At 50.9% G+C, this 17,962-nt stretch overlaps 1 protein-coding gene across 1 annotated transcript; it reads right to left on the reverse strand.

The window, feature by feature from the left end:
* Nucleotides 1-5,684: 5,684 nt before the first annotated feature.
* On the reverse strand, nt 5,685-6,779 carry LOC112676433 (protein cornichon homolog 4-like). Its single transcript, XM_049101756.1, has one exon. The coding sequence runs from the start codon at nt 6,688-6,690 to the stop codon at nt 6,547-6,549; it is 144 nt and encodes a 47-aa protein (XP_048957713.1). The 5' UTR covers nt 6,691-6,779; the 3' UTR covers nt 5,685-6,546.
* Between the last annotated feature and the right edge of the window lie 11,183 nt (nt 6,780-17,962).

Consider the following 17,962-nt stretch of genomic DNA (forward strand, 5'->3'; position numbering starts at 1 on the left):
GAAGGCACACGCTCAACCCACTGAGGCCACCCAGGCACCCCGAGAGGGGAGCATATTTTTGCAGCTTCTCAACAGCACTGTGAGCTCCCCTGACATGATTTCAATGAAGTCCTTTCAGCTTGAAGCAACTGACTCAGCCTGCAGCGTGCACACCCAGGGGGCCCAACTGACACTGATGCACACCTGCGTTTGTCAACCAAGCTCTCTGGCCGCTGTGCTTACAATAAGCTAGCTCCCTTGTGACTTGATTTTTGAGAGGGATTCTGGTCTTTGCAACTAACCAGTCCTGGATTCAGATGACCCTGGCTTTCCAAAGTCAGAAAAAAAAGTCTTTACCAGGAGGGGGATAAAGGCTGCAGATAAACCCCGGTTCTGGAATAATCATACTTGTCCTGGGGACGGCAGCCAGGACCACAGCAGACAGTGGGTGGTCTGACCAGGTATCTTGATCTGCTCCAGATGCAGGTTTTACTGCCTTCCATCATTATTAAGAATTAGCTCTGTGTCATTAGCACACCAAGCCATCAACTCAAATCCATCCGGCCATCTGGATGAGGCTCTTTCTAACAGCACGGAGCCCAGATGGATGTTGTTAGGAGAGTTGTGAGTGGAGATCAGCTAAAAGGAAGAGAGAGACACACAGAGAGAGAAAGAATAGAATCTATTTGCTATATGCCCATTTTCTAGAGGTGAACACTGAGTCCCAGAAGGCTGAGCCACAGTGGGACAAGTGGGCTAAGGGCCAGGCCCCCTGAATTCATGGCATTCCCCGGCAGGTCTGCTGTTTGTGCCTGATGTCGAGTCCCCTTCCCTTCTGTGCAGAGGACCCGGACTTCTCCTATGAGGCGACACGCTCTCCTTGAGCCAAGCTATAGGCCCATGTGTGACCACATGACCCAAGCTTGGCCAATCAGATTCAGTAGAGGTGACTGTGCACTGGCCTTCTGCCTTCCCATCCCAGCAGGTGCGCTCAGAGGCATAGCAGACCCTGCAGGCTGCCCGCCGATGCACCCCCAGCAGTGGGACAGATGGTAGACCCTACCTCGAAGAGAGGTCCAGCAGCGGCCCCAAGATGGGGCATCTCTCTCTGCCTGGTGAGGACAGCAGCCCAGCAGCACCCTTGGTGGAACAGAGGGGATGCACCAAGGACATGGTCTGAGGTCCTGGATGCAGCCAAGCCTGAAATCCATGTCCAAACTTCTTGGTCATGTTAACCAATAGATCTCCCCTTTTCTAAAGCCAGATGCATTTGGTGTTTTCACTTGCTCTCCAAAGAATCTAACATTCTTGGTCAAGCCAGCCTTAGGTGTGACAAGTGAATATTATACTTAGTTAATGGAATCCTGTTGAAACATCTTCACAGATCAAACTGAGCAGAGGAATAGCCCATGGGGTCAGCATGGTCTGCCCCGAGCCACAGGCACTGGTTCAAGGATAGCCATGGGAGACAGCGTGTGATCTACTTCTAGGACAAATGTTAGAAGATTGTGTTCATATTCCTATCTCTAAAATACATTCGGAGGGCAGCCCGGGTAGCTCAGCGGTTTGACACTGCCTTCAGCCCAGGGCCTGATTCTGGAGACCCAGGGTCAAGTCCGACGTCGGGCTCCCTGCATGGAGCCTGCTTCTCCCTCTGCCTCTCTCTCTCTGTCTCTCATGAATAAAATAAATAAATAAATAAATAAATAAATAAATAAATAAATAAAATAAAAATACATTCGGATATTAACAAGTGGCTAAAATTCGATGTCATTTGTTTTTTTCTTATTGACAGTCTCCTGTTGGATACAGTGGGTAAGTGATTTCCTGTAAGACTCAATAGCCAATAGAAAGGAGTGGTCAAGAAGAGGATGCCAAAAAAAATAATAATAAAAATTTTTAAATTTAAAAAATTAAAAAAAAAAAAAGAGTGGGACACCAGAGCCCACCCACCCGGGTGTGAGGCCAGCTCCAATGCTTCCTAGCTGTGTGACCTTGGGCAAGCCACCCAGACTTCGCACCTTGATTTCTTCATCTGTAAAATGGGGAAATGATAGTGCTCACCTCGAGGACCTGATAGAAGATTAAATGAATTATTGAATGTAAACGTGCCTAAAACAGTGACTGCCATGTCATAAACTACTCATCGCTAATATAATCATCATCATCAATAATAATATAATAGTCATCACCTGGAATATTTTTGCATCATACTTATACATTTTCATTTTTCCAAACTTAACCTTTGTACAAAAAAAGAGGCTGCTCGCACTGCCGACAGCTTGGATGGGGCGCGGTGGGCAGACAGACGGCCAGACAGCATCTTCAGTTTGTCTTCTTCTGAAGGAAAAACATGTGAGCAAAGACGGCGCTCTATAACCCAATTTGAGTGTCTCATTACAATTATATAATGCTAATTGCCGGCTTTGTGTTCCATTTGGCAACTTGTTAAAGTAATTGAACAAAATATAACTAATGAACAATTATAATGAAGTTCATAATTAGGTCCTTGAAACACTTGATACAGAAAATATTTCAGATGCTTAAAAAAAAAAAACTCTACTCAAGTGAGGTGAGGCAGATACAGACATGGGCGAAGCTGTGAATTGTTTCTCTGGTTCGAAATGAATCAAGTCCCCCAGATCGTTACTCAGCACTGGCCTCGTAGACCTGAGGTGCTAATATCAACGAGGCAGTGGATGTGAGTGCCTAACCCCAGGTGTGGCACACAGGAGGTGTGAAGAAATACTAGTTTCTTCCCTCCCCTTCAGCAAGAAGGTCAACGAGGGTAGACAGGGTCATCTATTACTGTCTGTATTCTGTGGGGCCTTGCACACGGTAGGTCCTGAGAAAGTGAGTTAAAAAGAGAGAATTAGGGACGCCTGGGTGGCTCAGTGGTTGGGCATCTGCCTTTGGCTCAAGGCGTGATCTTGGAGTCCCCGGATCGAGTCCCACATCAGGCTCCCTGCATGGAGCCTGCTTCTCCCTCTGCCTGTGTCTCTGCCTCTCTCTCTCTCTGTCCTTCTCATGAATAAATAAATAAAATCTTAAAAAAAAAAAAAAAGAATTGAATCCACTTCTTCCTGAGAACCTTCCTTCTTCTCCAACTCAAGATTAGCAATGACAGCAAGGGGGCAGTTCACAAACTCAGGAATGCAAGGCCCTCGTCATCTCATGGGCTGGCAACCCCAATACCCATTCCCCCTCTCAAGGTGGGAAATCCAATGTTGAAACAGTAACTTTGCAATAGGAAACCCAGCCTCCCTCACCATCAAGGCTGCAGATTGGATGGGACCAACCGGCAGCATGTGGCCTCAGAGATGATGCTTCCAGGAGCCTTCAGCACCAGCTCCCCCAGGTCCTGCCCAGGTTCACAACCAAATCCAAACAGAAGGAAGCGTCAGGCAACTCAGCACTGCAAAGTCATGGGCCCGTCCTCTTCAAAAGACCATTGTCAAGGCACCTGGGTGGCTCAATCGGTTCAGCATCTGATTCTTGATTTTGGCTCAGGTCATGATCTTGTGGTCATGAGATCGAGCCCTACAACAGGTTCTGTGCTCAGTGGGGAGTCTGCTTGAGGTTCTCTCTCTCCCTCTACCCCTCCCCCCTGCTTGCTCTCTATCTCAAATAAATAAATAAATCTTTTTAAAAAAAGAAGATCGGTGTCATGGAAGGCAATGGAAGTTTCGGGCAGTGCTTCTGAGCAATACAGGCTTAGGAGACATGATGACTGAGTGCAACGTGTGGTCTGGGGTTTTGTTCTGCCTTGAAGGACTATTATTGGGACAATTGATGAAATCTGAAAAAGGTCGGTAGATTGGATAATAGCATTGTTTCTATGTTAATTCCCTGATTTTGATCATTGTGCTGTGGTTATGTAAGAGAATGCCTTTGTTTTTCAGGAATACACAATGGAGTATTTAGGGATAAAGGGACATTATGTCTGCAAGTGACTCAAGCAATTCAGAGGGAATATACGTATGCATGTGTGTCTGTATGTAAGGGGGCAGAGAAAGAAAGGCATAAAGCAGATGTTAACATTTGGGGAATCTGAGTCAAGGATCTTCGGTATTTTTTGTGCGATGCTTGCAACTCTTATTTTAGTGTGAAGTTATGTTAAAACAAGAAATGAGGGGGTGGCGAGGGAGAATTGTAGTACCTGCTCTGAAGCCTCCTTAATGGCTCAGGATGGCCATGGGAAAGGGTCCTGCTCGATGTGTGGAGGGGAAGGCTGCCGGGGACCTTCGGGGGGAAACACTCCCACGGAGAGAGCCACAAGGAGACTTCTTGCAGCCCTGGCCGCCATTCAGCGACACCCTGCCACCGACAGCGATGTGTGAGCGCGTGATCCCGATGCTGCAGCAGCCACCTTGTGACCATGAGGGGAAGGCCAAGAAACTCACAGCGATGGCGCCCAGAAGCCTGACATCGGCTCCCCCTTAGGAGGTGACGTGAGGTCATTAAAGGCCCGACTCGGGAACTCCCTTCTGTCCGGGCGCCCTGTTGCTCGCTGCCCAAGCGTTCCCGGCTGTCGGCGTCGGAGGGAGGGCTCGCTGTCTACGCGGGCCTGAGCTCAGGAGACCAGAGCCCCCGCTCCTACAACCAGTCAGGGATCCGGGGACGTGGCTGCCGGAGCACTGGGCCCTGGGGGAGGCTCCCCTCACCACACCCATCCACATCTCTCTCTTGGCTTCTTCTCTGCTGGAGGCGGAGCAGGGAAACCCTGCTCTTCATCATGCTTTTTTCCCTCATTTCCCCCCTTATCTGTGCTTCCTGTCCTCAGTCTTAGACTTTTAAAAAGTAAAAGCTATAGAATGGCTTCTCTCTCCCTTGCTCTCTCAATCTCTCTCTCCTGTGCTGTCATAAATCATCCCCGATGCAATGTGTGCACACACACAGCAGCCCAGCCGCCCAGTAGCAGGGAAGGGTCAAGGCAACATAGTGTCGGCAGCTTGATGCAATCAGCGTTCGTGACCAGTGCAGGCCGGAGGGCAGAGGCTGTCTCGTAGACGTTCGGGACCAGCCAATGGGGCAGCCACCCTGTGAAGCGGGATCTGGGGGATGGGGGTGGGGGAGTCTTATATCAGCAAACACTGCCCTAGACCCCATGCACTGGCTTTCACAGACCACACGACCTCAACCCTGATTCCTCAATCCTGCCTTATTCTTGAGGCTTTCCATGCCTGAAATCATAGACTCCTCGTGGGAAGTTTTCTTTAAAATATGGATGCCTAGGCTTTTCTGCAGACCGTTAGATCAGAATCTGTAGGAGTGGGGCTTAGGAACCAGTGTTGATAACATACATACACTCCAGTGCACAAATTTTTTAAAATTTTATTTGTCTATTCATTTATGAGAGAGAGCACACGCGTACACATGCACGCAGGGGGAGGAACAAAATGAGAGGAACAAGCAGACTCTGTGCTGAGTGTGGAGCCTGATGGGGGGCTTGATCCCACAATCTGAGCCAAAACTAAGAGTTGGATGCTTAACCAACTGAGCCACCCAGGCACACCCCCCACCCAGTGCACAAATATTAAGTGTACATCTCAATTATGATTTATTGTGGTAAAATACACACAGCACGAAATTTACCATCTTAACCATCTACAAGTGCTCTATTCCGTGCATATTCACACTGCTGTGCAGCCATCCCCACCACCCGTCTCCAGAACTCTCCATCATCCCATTTAACACCTACTCCCCGCTCCCCTCTCCCCACCCGCAGCCCCCAAATAACCTCTATTTCTACTTTCTTTCTCTCTGAATTTTCCTATTCAAGGTATCTCATATAAATGGAATCATACAATATCCGTCCTCTTGTGTGTGGCCTCTTTCACTTGGCATGTTTTCAACGTGTATCCGTGTTGTAGCATGGGTCAGAATTTCGTGCCCTTTTCTGGCCAATATTCCATCATATGGATGGATCACATCTTGTTTTGCAGCCATCTGTTGATGGACACTCGGGTTGTCTCCACCTTCTGGCTGCTGTGAATAGTGCTGTTGGGAACACTGGTGTGCAAATATCTGTATATATAAAGTCTCTGATTTCAAGTCTTTGGGGGATATGCCTAGGATTGTTGTTGCTGGGTCATACGGTAACCCCATGCTTAACTTTTTGAGAAACTGTCAAACTATTTCTAGAGTGGCTGCATCATTTCATATTCCCATCAGCAATGAAAAAGGCTTGATTTCTCCACATCCTCCCCCAAAGCTCAATTTTTGGTACGCATACATAAGCTGAAGCAACCACCATGTGGATCAAAATATAGAACAATTCTTGCACCCAAGAAAGTATCTTCTTGGGTATCAGTACTGTTGAAAAGCTCCCCAGCATCCCCAGGTCAGGAACCATACTCTCTTTTTTTTTTTTGGTTTTTTTTTTGTTTGTTTGTTTGTTTTTTAAATACTTTATATGGTAAAAATACAGCAAAAATATTTTTCTTTTTGTTCAAAGAGGAAAAAATATACTGCTATGGTCACTGGTTCTAAGGATGATCTCCGGCGCCTCTGGCTCCTGGGCTGCACTTCGTGGTGCTGGCGGACTCGGACCGCGGCTCCTCAGCTTCAGTCGTTTATCAAGGCTAAAATCATGCTATAAAGATACATGAAGAAACACAGCAGGTGGAAGCCGAGCTTGATCATGGCTTCCTTCATGTGTGACTTCAGCTGCCCCCGGTTGTGGATCTCCGTGGGATCAAACACTCCCATGAGGAACCATACTCTCAATGTTTTGTGGTTCCCTCTCTACAAAGGATAGTGGACTCCCAACCTAAAAATAAACCTCAGGTGTGAAGAGGCACCATTAAACAATGACACTGTCACCTTGACAGAGGTGATTATTATTATATAATAATGCTCTGGCGAGCCAGAGCCCATTGATCATGGGCTGCTGCCTTCCCTCTGGGGAACTGAGGAAGACCTGGGATGCAAGGGTTGGGGGGTGGGACGTGGGATGGGGCGAGTCGGAGTGGCTGCCTGGCTGTCCACACCCAAGCACAGAAGCCTCAGCCTGCACCTCCCGGGCCCCTTCCCTAACGGTGAACATGAAATCTAGCAGCCAGGCGGAAGGGCTGACCTCCCCAAATTCAATTTGCAAGGTCAACCATGCAAGAGCCCAGGCTAATAGAATTGTCACATCTGCGTCCCAGTCGTTTACAACGTGCTCTTGCCGGGTCTGAACATGAAAGCAATTATGTGATACATACTTTGGCAAGAACCTGAGGTTCCCATCAGGAGGAGAGAGACACTGCCGACTCAGGTTATTTTAAAAAAAGAAAGAAAAGGAAAGCCACAAAAACACATTCATTATGAAAATTTAAAGATTTCCACTTCCCTAGAAATCACATATGAAGACCTTTTGAAAGCTCCATTGTCTTAAGAGTATAAATAGCATCCTCTTAAAAACCCACAATTTCAATCAAGCTGGAATAATGGGAAATTCCATTCATGGAACGTTGTCTTTTAAAATTTCATGACACATGAATTCATTCCCCTCCAAATCTAATTAGAGGCTCAAACATATGAGAGGGTTTGTGACAGCATCAAAGTGACTTGGAAACCGTACATGGCAATTGATCTTTTTCACTAGGGTATGATTTTTTTTTTTAATCAACCTAGACATTCAATCAAGAACTACCCCCCAAAAACGGACCAGAAAGTGAGGCTCATCAAAAGGGGGATTCTCTCCATTCTTTTGGGAGCTCTTCATGAAAGGGTCAAGAAGCTTAAGGGTAGCATCTGGAGATGGCCCATCTGTGTGACCTTGGGCAGGGTCCTTGAATCTGGTGCCTTATCCTCCATCTGCAAAATAGGGATAATGAGGGTATCTGTGTCCTAGGCTTGCAGGCTGGACCGTGCCCTTGGAACAGTGCCTGGCACATGCAAGTGCTATGACGACGTTAGTTATGATTAGCTCTAGTCGGCCTACTGCCCGGACGCCTGTGGTCCTGAGCCTGTCCATGACAGAACGATGGTGCCACAGACCACCCGGTGGGAGTCAGGACAGCCCAGGCTGGCAGAAACAAGCTCCCTGCTTTCAGCAACTGGCGCCTGGCTCAGCTGTCAGTGAGCCAGGGGACCTGGGCAGTCATGACAGAAATGGCAAGGACCACAGTGGCCTGAGGCAGTGTGACATGCGTCAGCTCCTTCCAGCCCAGGCTTGGTGGCAGAGGAGCAGGAACCCACTCCCTCCTGCAAACACCTTTGCTGTGTCTGGGCCCACGGGTGGTCCTTCAGCAGACTGTTGCAGGCAGAGGACTTCCGCTCCAAGCCACCCCGGGCACCCCCCTACTTGGGGACCACAGTCATTGCCACAGAGAGTACTGTCCCTGCTCGCCAGGAAATATGGCCGGGAAAGGGGCTAGGGGTGCAGAGACGAAGGCAGCATTGCAGACGCTGTAGCCAGACTGCCTGGGGCCTAATCCCAATTCTGTCCCCCGCCCCCCCCATCAGCTGTATGACCCCAGGCCATACAGGCAGGCTAGCTCCACAGCTCAGGCTCCATTCTGTGAAAACAGCGATATGAAAGGGTCTGCCCTGTGCGGGGAGTTGTGAGGGTTATGTCAGGTGCGGATTCAAGTGCTTCCATCAGCTTGAGCGCTCGGGGAGGGTCTGCTCCATGGGCGGCTTCTCCCGGACTCAGCCCACATGCTCGAGTTGGCAGAAATGGACTTTATTTTCCCCTAACCGAGATGAACTGCTCTCATGAACTCCAGTCTCCTAGGGACACGACATTGACATCAGTTCTTGGGGGGGGGGGGCTCCCCCTTTCTCCCCAGGGCCACGCTTCTGCCACAGCAGGGGGTGGAGGGAACATTCTGTCATGGTCATCTCCTACTGTGGTCCCCGCTGAGGTGGCTTCCTTGCTCCCTGGTCACTCCTGGTGGAGCCCAGGAGTCGACGATGAAGCAGAGGTCGGAGGAATCACACATGCAAAGCGAGGCGGTCAGACTATGTGAGCTGTTAGGACCAAGTGATTGTAGAGATGCTGTGAAATCTCCCGATTTCTAAACTGGATCCAAATAATCACTTAGAGTCAAGTAAAATACACCTGCCGCCTAGATTGGAACCTTGGCCGTTGGTTTGAGACATCTGTTCCTTATTGTAAAGTTTGCAGCTCAGAAACCCCATTTTACAGATGGAAAAGCTGAGGCCGTCGGTGGTTGAGAAACACACCTACTATAACCCCAGTGTCCACTTCAGATCCAGCCTCTCGGGGGCCTGGGCTTCCCAGTAACGGCCGTCACCCTGGACAGAGCAGGCTCCTGCTGTCCCCGGCTTTCCCAGGGTTGAGCCTGACCCTCTCCTGGTATTTATGCCACGAGTTAGGCCCGACTGTAAAGGAGCCCTGTTCTGATAACTGCTGCTCCAGAACGACCCCAAACTTAGCAGCACAGAACGAAAATAATTTACTATACTTCAAGGCTTCTGTGGTTAGAAATTCAGGCAGAGCCCAACTGGGTAATTCTTCTGTTCCATGTGGTGTCAGATGAGGTCACTCAGTGACATTCAGCTGGTAGATGACAGGTCTATAGGGTCAGAGACACTCCACTCAGGTGCCCGGGCCTTGGCAGGGACGGCTGGAGCTCTGGACCAGAGCACTCCCATGTGGCTTCTCCGCTTGGTGACCTCAACGTCCCCAGACTTTTTTTTTTTTAAGTATTTTTTTTAATTTATTTGTTCAGGGAGAGAGAGAGACTGAGAGGCAGAGACACAGGCAGAGGGAGAAGCGGGCTCCATGCAGGAAGCCCGACGTGGGACTTGATCCCGGGTCTCCAGGATCAGACCCTGGGCTGCAGGCTGCGCTAAACCGCTGCGCCACCGGGGGTGCCCTTTAATTGAGATATAATTTACATAGAACACTGTGTACATTTGAGATGTCCAACGTGCTGATTTGATGCACTTATACACTGCAAGGTGATCACCATCAGCTTCTCTACCACATCACGTAACTATCATTTTTTTTCTGTAGCGAGCCATTTAAGAGCCAGTCCCTTCGCTCCCAAGGACGTGAGCCAGTATTGCTGACTTTATTCACTACACTGTGTATCAGGTCTCCAGAACCTGGCTCTCTTCTAGCTGGAAGTCTGCATCCTAAACAGTATCTCCCCCAACCCCCAGTAAATGCCATCCTACCCAGCCTACCTGCTGGCTCCAGGAGCGCCACATTTTCAGATTCCACATACAAGTGAGAGTGCATCATATTTTTAAGATTTTATTTATTTATTTGAGACAGAGAGAGAGAGGCAAAGGGAGAAGCAGGCTCCACGCAGGGAGCCCAAAGTAGGACTCGATCCCGGGTCTCCAGGATCACGCCCTGGGCCGAAGGCGGCGCTAAACCGTTGAGCCACCGGGGCTGCCCAAGAGTGCATCATATTTATCTTGTTCTGTCTGACTTACTCACTCAGCGTAATGCCTTCAATTCCATCCATGTTGTCACAAACGGCAAGATCTCCTGTCTCTCTCTACACGTGTGTGCACACGCATGCGTGCACACACATACACGTGCATCCACTGATGGACACTGAAGTTTCCCTGTCTTGGCAATTGTGAATAATGCTTCAGTGAGCATAGGAGTGCAGGTGTCTCTTTGAGATCCTGTTTTCATTTTCTTTGACATATGCCCGGACCTCTCATGTGGTGGTGGGCTCCCCCAGAGTGCACAAGCCCAAAAGAATGAGGCCGAGCTTCGTGGCTTTCCTGGCCAAGCCTATAAACCACTGAGCAGCATGTGTCCTGCTCTACAGATCAAGCCAGTCACCAGCCCACTCAGATTCAAGGAGGGGGACCAGACTCACTCTTTTCTGCCAGATGACATGTTAAAAAATGTCCCATTTTCCTTTACCTGCCACAACCCTGCGGCATTTCTCTTCCCAAAGGAAATGCTGGCTCCCAGAGTGCCACGATTTTAGAAGATAGATTCCAGATGGAGCTGCTTCTCTTCTAAAGGTGGCCTCTCTTGGTTTAAATCTGGCTGATTCCTCACCAATTCTAGTATTTGCTGTCTCTGTGCAGAAGTCTCACTTGTGTTCATTACACGTGAACATTCGGAACCAGAAAAACAAATTTTCTTCTTCAGGATTCTGTTTGGGAACTCTTCCAGCCAAGATTCAGGCTTCTGTTCTCTCTCCTGCCTGAAACAAGCCCCCTCCCACAAGCTTGGGCAGGCCACCTGCCTTCATCTGGGGGTCACTGCTCCAGGCAGAACTAGTGATGGAGGAGGAGGTGGTACCCTAAGCTTGAGGCTCAGTATCAGCACTTAACCAACCCTGCCCCACCGAGTCCCGGGGTCTCACTGAGCCCCGACACGGGGCTGAGGGGGAGCCATGACCTCAGGAACCCATCCTTGCCACCCCCACCATGGTCAGCAAGCTCACCCCATCCCCTTCCCCACTCTCATTTCAGGTGCATCCAGGTGGACTGGACAGCTAAGCCTGAATTTCAGATAAATAGTGAATACTTTTTGGTGTAATCATGTCACTCATGTCCCCTGTAATATTTGGGATATGTATACACTACAGAGTTCTTCACGGTTTGTCTGAAATTCAAATTTAACTGAACATCCTATATCTTTTTTAATGTATTTTATTTTTTTAAGTAGGCTCCACGCCCAACATGGGGCTCAAACTCATGACCCAAAGATCAAGAGTTTCCTGCTCCACCAAGCCAGCCAGGTTCCCCTTGAACATCCTGTATTTTATTTGGCAACCCAATTCCTTAGTCCATGCTCTTAACCACTACAGTCTGGTGCCCTTAGAGATTCCATGAGAGATACTGAATTATGATCCCAATGTCCCAGCTCTGGATCCCATTGAGCCTGAAGCCATTGGTAAGAGATGGCTTCCTGTCACAGTGCCAGTCCCAACTGAAATGAAGCCTTCCCTGTGGCTGGGACCAAGGGGTGGAGAGACAGGGAAGAGGTGAAGATTCCCATCTTCAAGGACCTGAGGGGGGTCCAGGAGACAGAACTCATACATAGAAAGGTGCTAAGTGGAATGTGATCCCATTTGCTGAGGCCTGGACAATTGGGAAGGTATGTTCACTTTCACCTGCTGCATAAGGTAATTATCACAAACACAGTAGCTTAAAGCAACACTCAGGTATTACCTCATGGTTTCTATAGGCCAGAAGTCCAGGTGGCTTAGCTCATTCTCAGCTCAGGGTGAAGGTCGGGCTACATTCTCATCTGGAGGACCAACTCAGGAAGGATCCCCTTCCAAGCTCCCTCAGGTCTATGGCAGAATTAATTTCTTTGTGGCTGTAGAAGTCACAGAAGTCTCTGCTACTTGGAGTCTCTGACATCAGGGAAGGCCCAGAGCCACTTATAAAGCACTCACATGATTAGGTCAGGTCCATCAGGATTGTCTTCCTTTTGATTAATGGAAAGTCAACTGATGAGAGACCTTAACTACATCTGCAAAATCTCTTCACCTTTGCCATCTTCTGCTGGTTAGAAGCAGGTCACAGGTCCCACACTTCATTTGAGAGGAGAATGTAATGCAAAAGTATGAGTGCTAAGGGCAGAAATTATTGGGCCACTGTAGTGTGCCTACCATAGAGGGGAACAAGTCAGCCCACACTGGAATAGCAGGACAGTCTTCCCAGGGAGAAAGGATGTGAACCCTCTCTGAAGGGCTGGTGGTGAGGAGTGAAGGGGGAGGAAGAGGGAGGAGACAGGGAATGGAGGGGGAGCGGGAGCAGGGGCCCCGAGGAGGGGGAGCCCTCCTGCATACACAACCCCTCCACCCAGCCAGTACTGGCCCAGCACAGGGGCTGCAGGGGGCTCAGATGTGGGGACAGGGGGGAAGCTAAACAGTAATCCAGAGCCTTGCAGACTTCTGAAAGCCAAACAAGATTTCAGAGCCTTACTTTCCAGAGTTGGGTGTTATGGAAGAACAGAGCACTTCCCCACCCCAGCCCCCAACATGATTTTCTTTATCTGGAAGTTCATCCTAATAGTCATCAGGCCATGGCTTATTTTTCAGGTAACTGGTCATGCTGGGGAGGGAAGGGAGAGCAGACAGAGACAGAGGAGGTTAGACAGGCTCCCTCCTAGAGAAAAGAGGAGCAAGGAAGGGAGGGGGCAAAGGGCCCATACCTATGAAGGGATGAGAAGAAACAGAGGGGCTGGCTGCTGCTCCCGGCCCTGAAAGGAAAGCTACATGCTGCTCCCAGACTGCCAGCCCCAGTCCCTGGAACTAAGGATGGCTGGTTTCTGGCGGGGATCACATAACCCAGGCCTGGCCAATAAGCACGTGCCTGACCACATGTGATCCAAATATTTCAATGACCTTCAACACAGGAACTCAGGTTGGAACCACCAGGAGGAGAATCTTTCTCCCCTCTCAGCACTGAGAGAACATGATCTTGGAGTACTAGGTATCCAGACTGGCATAGTAAGAGGAGAAGCCATCTGAGAATGCAGTCAACACAGAAGAAGGTAAAGCAGATACATGGACACAGGGAACCCTGATGACATTAGAGCCCCTGGATCCAGCCACGCCTGAAGCCAGTCCTGGCACTGGAGTTTTCAAACCTGCACACCGATATCCTTCTATTCACTTGAGTCAGGTTGGGATGGGGTTTCTGCTCCTTGTAGCCAACAAAATCCCAAGTTGTGATTGGAAGTGGACATCATAGAGAATTGGGACCACACTGTAAACAGGTAAATGGTGAGTGGGAATGCAAGGATGATGAACTCAGAGCCACATGAAAACTAGGTCCAGGCCGCATGGGGCCACTCGACAACTGTACCTTTTCACTCTCCTAAAACCCACCCTGACTTGTGATTTAGCTGACTGAGCCAGGGATAGAAGGAAAGTGGGAAGAAAGGGAACACATCCCAAGATGAAGAGGTCTACAAACTGTTCCAGCGCATAGGGAGTTGACGAATAACTGCTTCTCCCTGGAAGTCATCTAATGACATTGAGACCTTCCACTTACTGCTGTGACGGTCAAGGGTGCGCTCCAACATGATCAAACATGACAACCGAGCCAGTGCTTAGCTTGTAATGTATTTCAAACGTCATCTTAATAGGCCTTGGGCAGCCTGGGTGGCTCAAGCAGTTTAGCACCGCCTTCAGCCCAGGGCCTGATCCTGGAGATCCGGGATCGAGTCCCACGTCGGGCTCCCTGCATGGAGCCTGCTTCTCCCTCTGCCTGTGTCTCTGCCTCTCTCTCTCTCTCTCTGTCTCTCATGAATAAATAAAATCTTAAAAAAAAAAAATAGGCCCTTACGTATTTGCTTGTGACGTTCTCGAAGATGGGGACGAAATGGCAGCAGGCTTTTAGAACTGTTGTAAAGGCATTCGTAGCCCGGGAGAAAGAACCACAGCTCATCAAAGCCAGTTCAGCCTTCCGGCAAATCCGACCGGCTCCTGCCTGTCCCGGCTGTGTGGTCAACACCTGTGTGCTCGGTGAACCAGAAGGGTCCTTGAGTTCTGTGTTATCAGGGGCGCTGAGGCCACAGTTTGAGGAAGGGGAGAGGGAGGGAGAGGAGGGGAAAAAGTTGGTACGTTTTACCAGCCAGCTGCCAATCCAGACCCTTCCTGCTGCCCCACCACCCTCCAAATGTGCATCCACTGATGTCACTGCTGGACTCAAAATCCTCACGGCTTCCTTGTGGCCCTCAGGACACACTCCGCCCTCCACATTCCGCACCACAGCCCCCCTCCTGCTGGGCTCTGTTCCCTTTCTTGGAATCACCCATCCTCTGTTGCTCTGGGTCGGTCCATTCCATTCTCGGGAGGGTGGCTCTGGCTGGCTCTCCTCCACCCACTGGCTGACCTCCCATCTTCCCTCTGAGGCCATACCTCGGCGCTGTCCCCTTGGAGACACCTCGACCACGGCATCTGCTCAAACCTTCTCTCCCTTCCTGGCTGACCATCTGTCTTCCCGCCAACATGCCCTCTCTGTGGCAGAAGGAACTCACCACCCTTGGTCACCACAGGCCTCAGTGACAAACACAGGGTATGTCTGTTGAAATAACAAGATAGTGCCCAGTCCCCGGCCCTGCAGGACACCCAGATAAAGCCGCCTGACTCAGACACAGGGTGTCCCCTAAACTGGGAACTGTTCAGGCCCCAGGCTGAGGTGGCACAGTCATGAGCAGCTGCAGTTGGGCAGGGCCATGTGAGATGGGGAAATCTCCCCCTGGCCCACGTGAGAGTGGGCTCTGGGCTCGTATCACTCACCCCAGGTTACAATGGAAACACCGGACATGTTCCCTGCCCTGCTTTTCTGGGTTCTGACAAGTGTGTAATGTCAGCACACATACATCTGCACAGCCACACATATGTACACATTCACAGACACACACAGATGTTTACATACACACAAACATGCATGTACACATGTGCAGATACACATGGCCAAAATGTTATAAAGGCCAATAAGTTTGCCTCATAAACCTTACAATTTACCTTTGAGATGCAGAGAGACACACACATGTACACATCGCCTTCACACAACACATGCACGTACACATTCTCTCCAGGCTGCCTCTCCAGCTGCAGGTCAGGTGTGATCCAGGTGATGCACATGCCACCCTGCTCTCCCTACAGCTGAGTACAGTCACTGGACAGGTGGTGGCTGATGGGTGGTAAGCAGAAGGGAGGGGCTGAAATGTAATTACACCAACCCACACAGGTCACATGGACCAGGCCGCTGTGCAGGCAATGGTGCAGCAAGCAGATGGAAGAAACTCGAGTCACTTGGGTGCCCTTGCAAAGCCAAGCTACCTAACCCCGACCCAGGTCACCCATTTACCTCAAAGCTGTTACAGGGGAAAAAAACTTCCAGTTGAGCCAGATTCGGGGGGACTCGTTACAGCGATTGAGCTATATGCCCCAGTGACTACAACTTATCCCAGTCATTCTGTGTGGCTTTCCCACTGAAGGCTGAAGTCCAAAGCTGGGGATGTGGCTGGGCCCTCAAAGGGAGTTTACTCCCCATAAGACCCTGCCCTGTGCACTTGAAGGGAGGGGAGGGAAGCCCAAGGGGAGGGTGTCTCCTGTCCATACACAACCACAGTGACAGTGGGTTAAGAGGTCACGGAGACATCTTTCCCAAGCCTTGGTGGGTTCAGGCCATTTGCTAGGGGCTTGCTAAGGGCTAAGAATCCAGTTGAGAGAGCAGATCTGGGGTCTTCCGGGGCTCAGAGTGACCAACAGGCAGGTGCCTGCAGCAGGAGAGGTAGTTCTGAAAGCAGTGCAGAGAAGCACAGCACAAAAAAAAAAGGGTGCAGGGGGTGTGTGTCAAGGATCAAGGGACCCAGACACAGTGCTCCAGGGTCCTGAGGATTGTCTGCACAGGCGAGGAGGTGGGGGTGGGCTCGGCGTGAATGGGAAGGAGCCATTCCCCCAGAGAAAGTTCCTGGAGGTAGGAAGACAACCCCAGAGGAGAAACAGCTGTGGGGAGGCCTGTGAGCCAGGGGGGCCGAGCAGCAGCACAGAATCCTGGCAGCCCCCCTACCCAGGCCACACTGTGGGCCCCCGTGCGCCCAGCAAGGCTAGGGGACTGGGAATGATGGGAAGGGCGTGGTACAACCTGTGGGCATCACAAAGGGAGAGGCAGCTGACCGGCAAGCGCTTTCAGGGCAACGCTCAGGCCAAGGCACATCACGGGAGAGCCGGCACCGGACAGACCATCTGTCTCTCACTGGTGAAGTTGTCCGCTGCAGCTCGTGAGCACGATGTGTGGGCTCAGCCAGCCTGGGGCTTCTCGCCAGCACTAAAAGGGCATGGCAGTTAAGCCCGAATGACTCCTCCGGCATAGTCAGGCTGAAGTGGGCTCTGGGCCCCTGGCGAAGTCGGGCCTGGGTCCTGGGAGGGAGGCTGGCAGGCCAATCCCACAGGGTGGGGGGAACGAGCTCAGCCTGGGGTCTGTCGACAACCAGGGGTCGACCACCCAGCTGTTCCAGCATGGGGCTCACACCTTCTGATGACCACTCTCCCGTCTTCCTCGCTGGCAGGGCCCGACTGTGTTGGCAGCGCGAGGTAACAGAATAAGGCTCCACACATGCCCTGTGAGAGGTTAGGTTCTGTAGCTGGGGAATTTCAGGCAGCACGTGGAAGGAAGCTCACTCATCAATAGATGTTCACACAGGGGGATCACCCAGGATTACTGGGGTGCGGCCAAGGTCATCACAGAGGCCAATGTATGCACAAGAGAGGCAAGAGACCCAGCTCTGGGGCTGGAGGGATGAGCCACCAGCCACGCATGAGGGTGCCTCTGGAAACTGGAAAGGGCAAGGAGGAGACTCTCCCCTGGAGCCTCCAGGAGGAACGCAGCCGGCCCACACCCCGACTTCAGCTCAGTGAGAACTGTGTCAGGCTTCTGACCTCCAGAATGGCAATAAATTTGTGTTTGAAGCCACTACGTTTATGGTCATTTGTTAGAGCAGCAATGAGAAATTAATGCGAGAAAGGTGTCAGGTCCTGTTTTAAAATGCAGTGTCCAGAATCCCTTGCAACTAGGGGAGGGGTTTCCACTAAAGCCACTGTATGATGAGAAGGGGACAGACTGGAGAGCGGGAGGCTTCTGCCCCTCACCCAGCCCTCTTGTCACTTCCTCCTCCTTCCTGCCTGGAACATGATGGGAGGCGAGAGGCACGGTGGCTGCGGACAGAGGACGGCGGGCCGCAGATGGGCACCGCTCAGCCTGCGGTCACTGCCCCGGCCAGGGCACTCGCCTGCCCCAACTTCCCATGACGGGAGGGAAAGAAACCGTGCCGGGCTGAGACGTGCAGCCAGACACCATCTGAGTGACATGCAGCTCCTGCGATGACAGGGGTCACAGTCCAGATACCTGGCTGCTTGGAACCATCGAGGAGCCCAGGGTAAGGACGGTACTCTCTTCCAGGGTGCTGGCTTCATGCTGAGAAGTCCTCGCTACTCCTTTGGTCACCCGGGACTGCTGCTAACCACCAGGGGCCCAGGAATGCCCCAACCCCCTGGCCACACATCTCCCCCAGGGTGTGGCT

The sequence above is a fragment of the Canis lupus genome, chromosome 26 (genome assembly GCF_003254725.2).
Source record: "Canis lupus dingo isolate Sandy chromosome 26, ASM325472v2, whole genome shotgun sequence".
Lineage (NCBI taxonomy): Eukaryota > Metazoa > Chordata > Mammalia > Carnivora > Canidae > Canis > Canis lupus.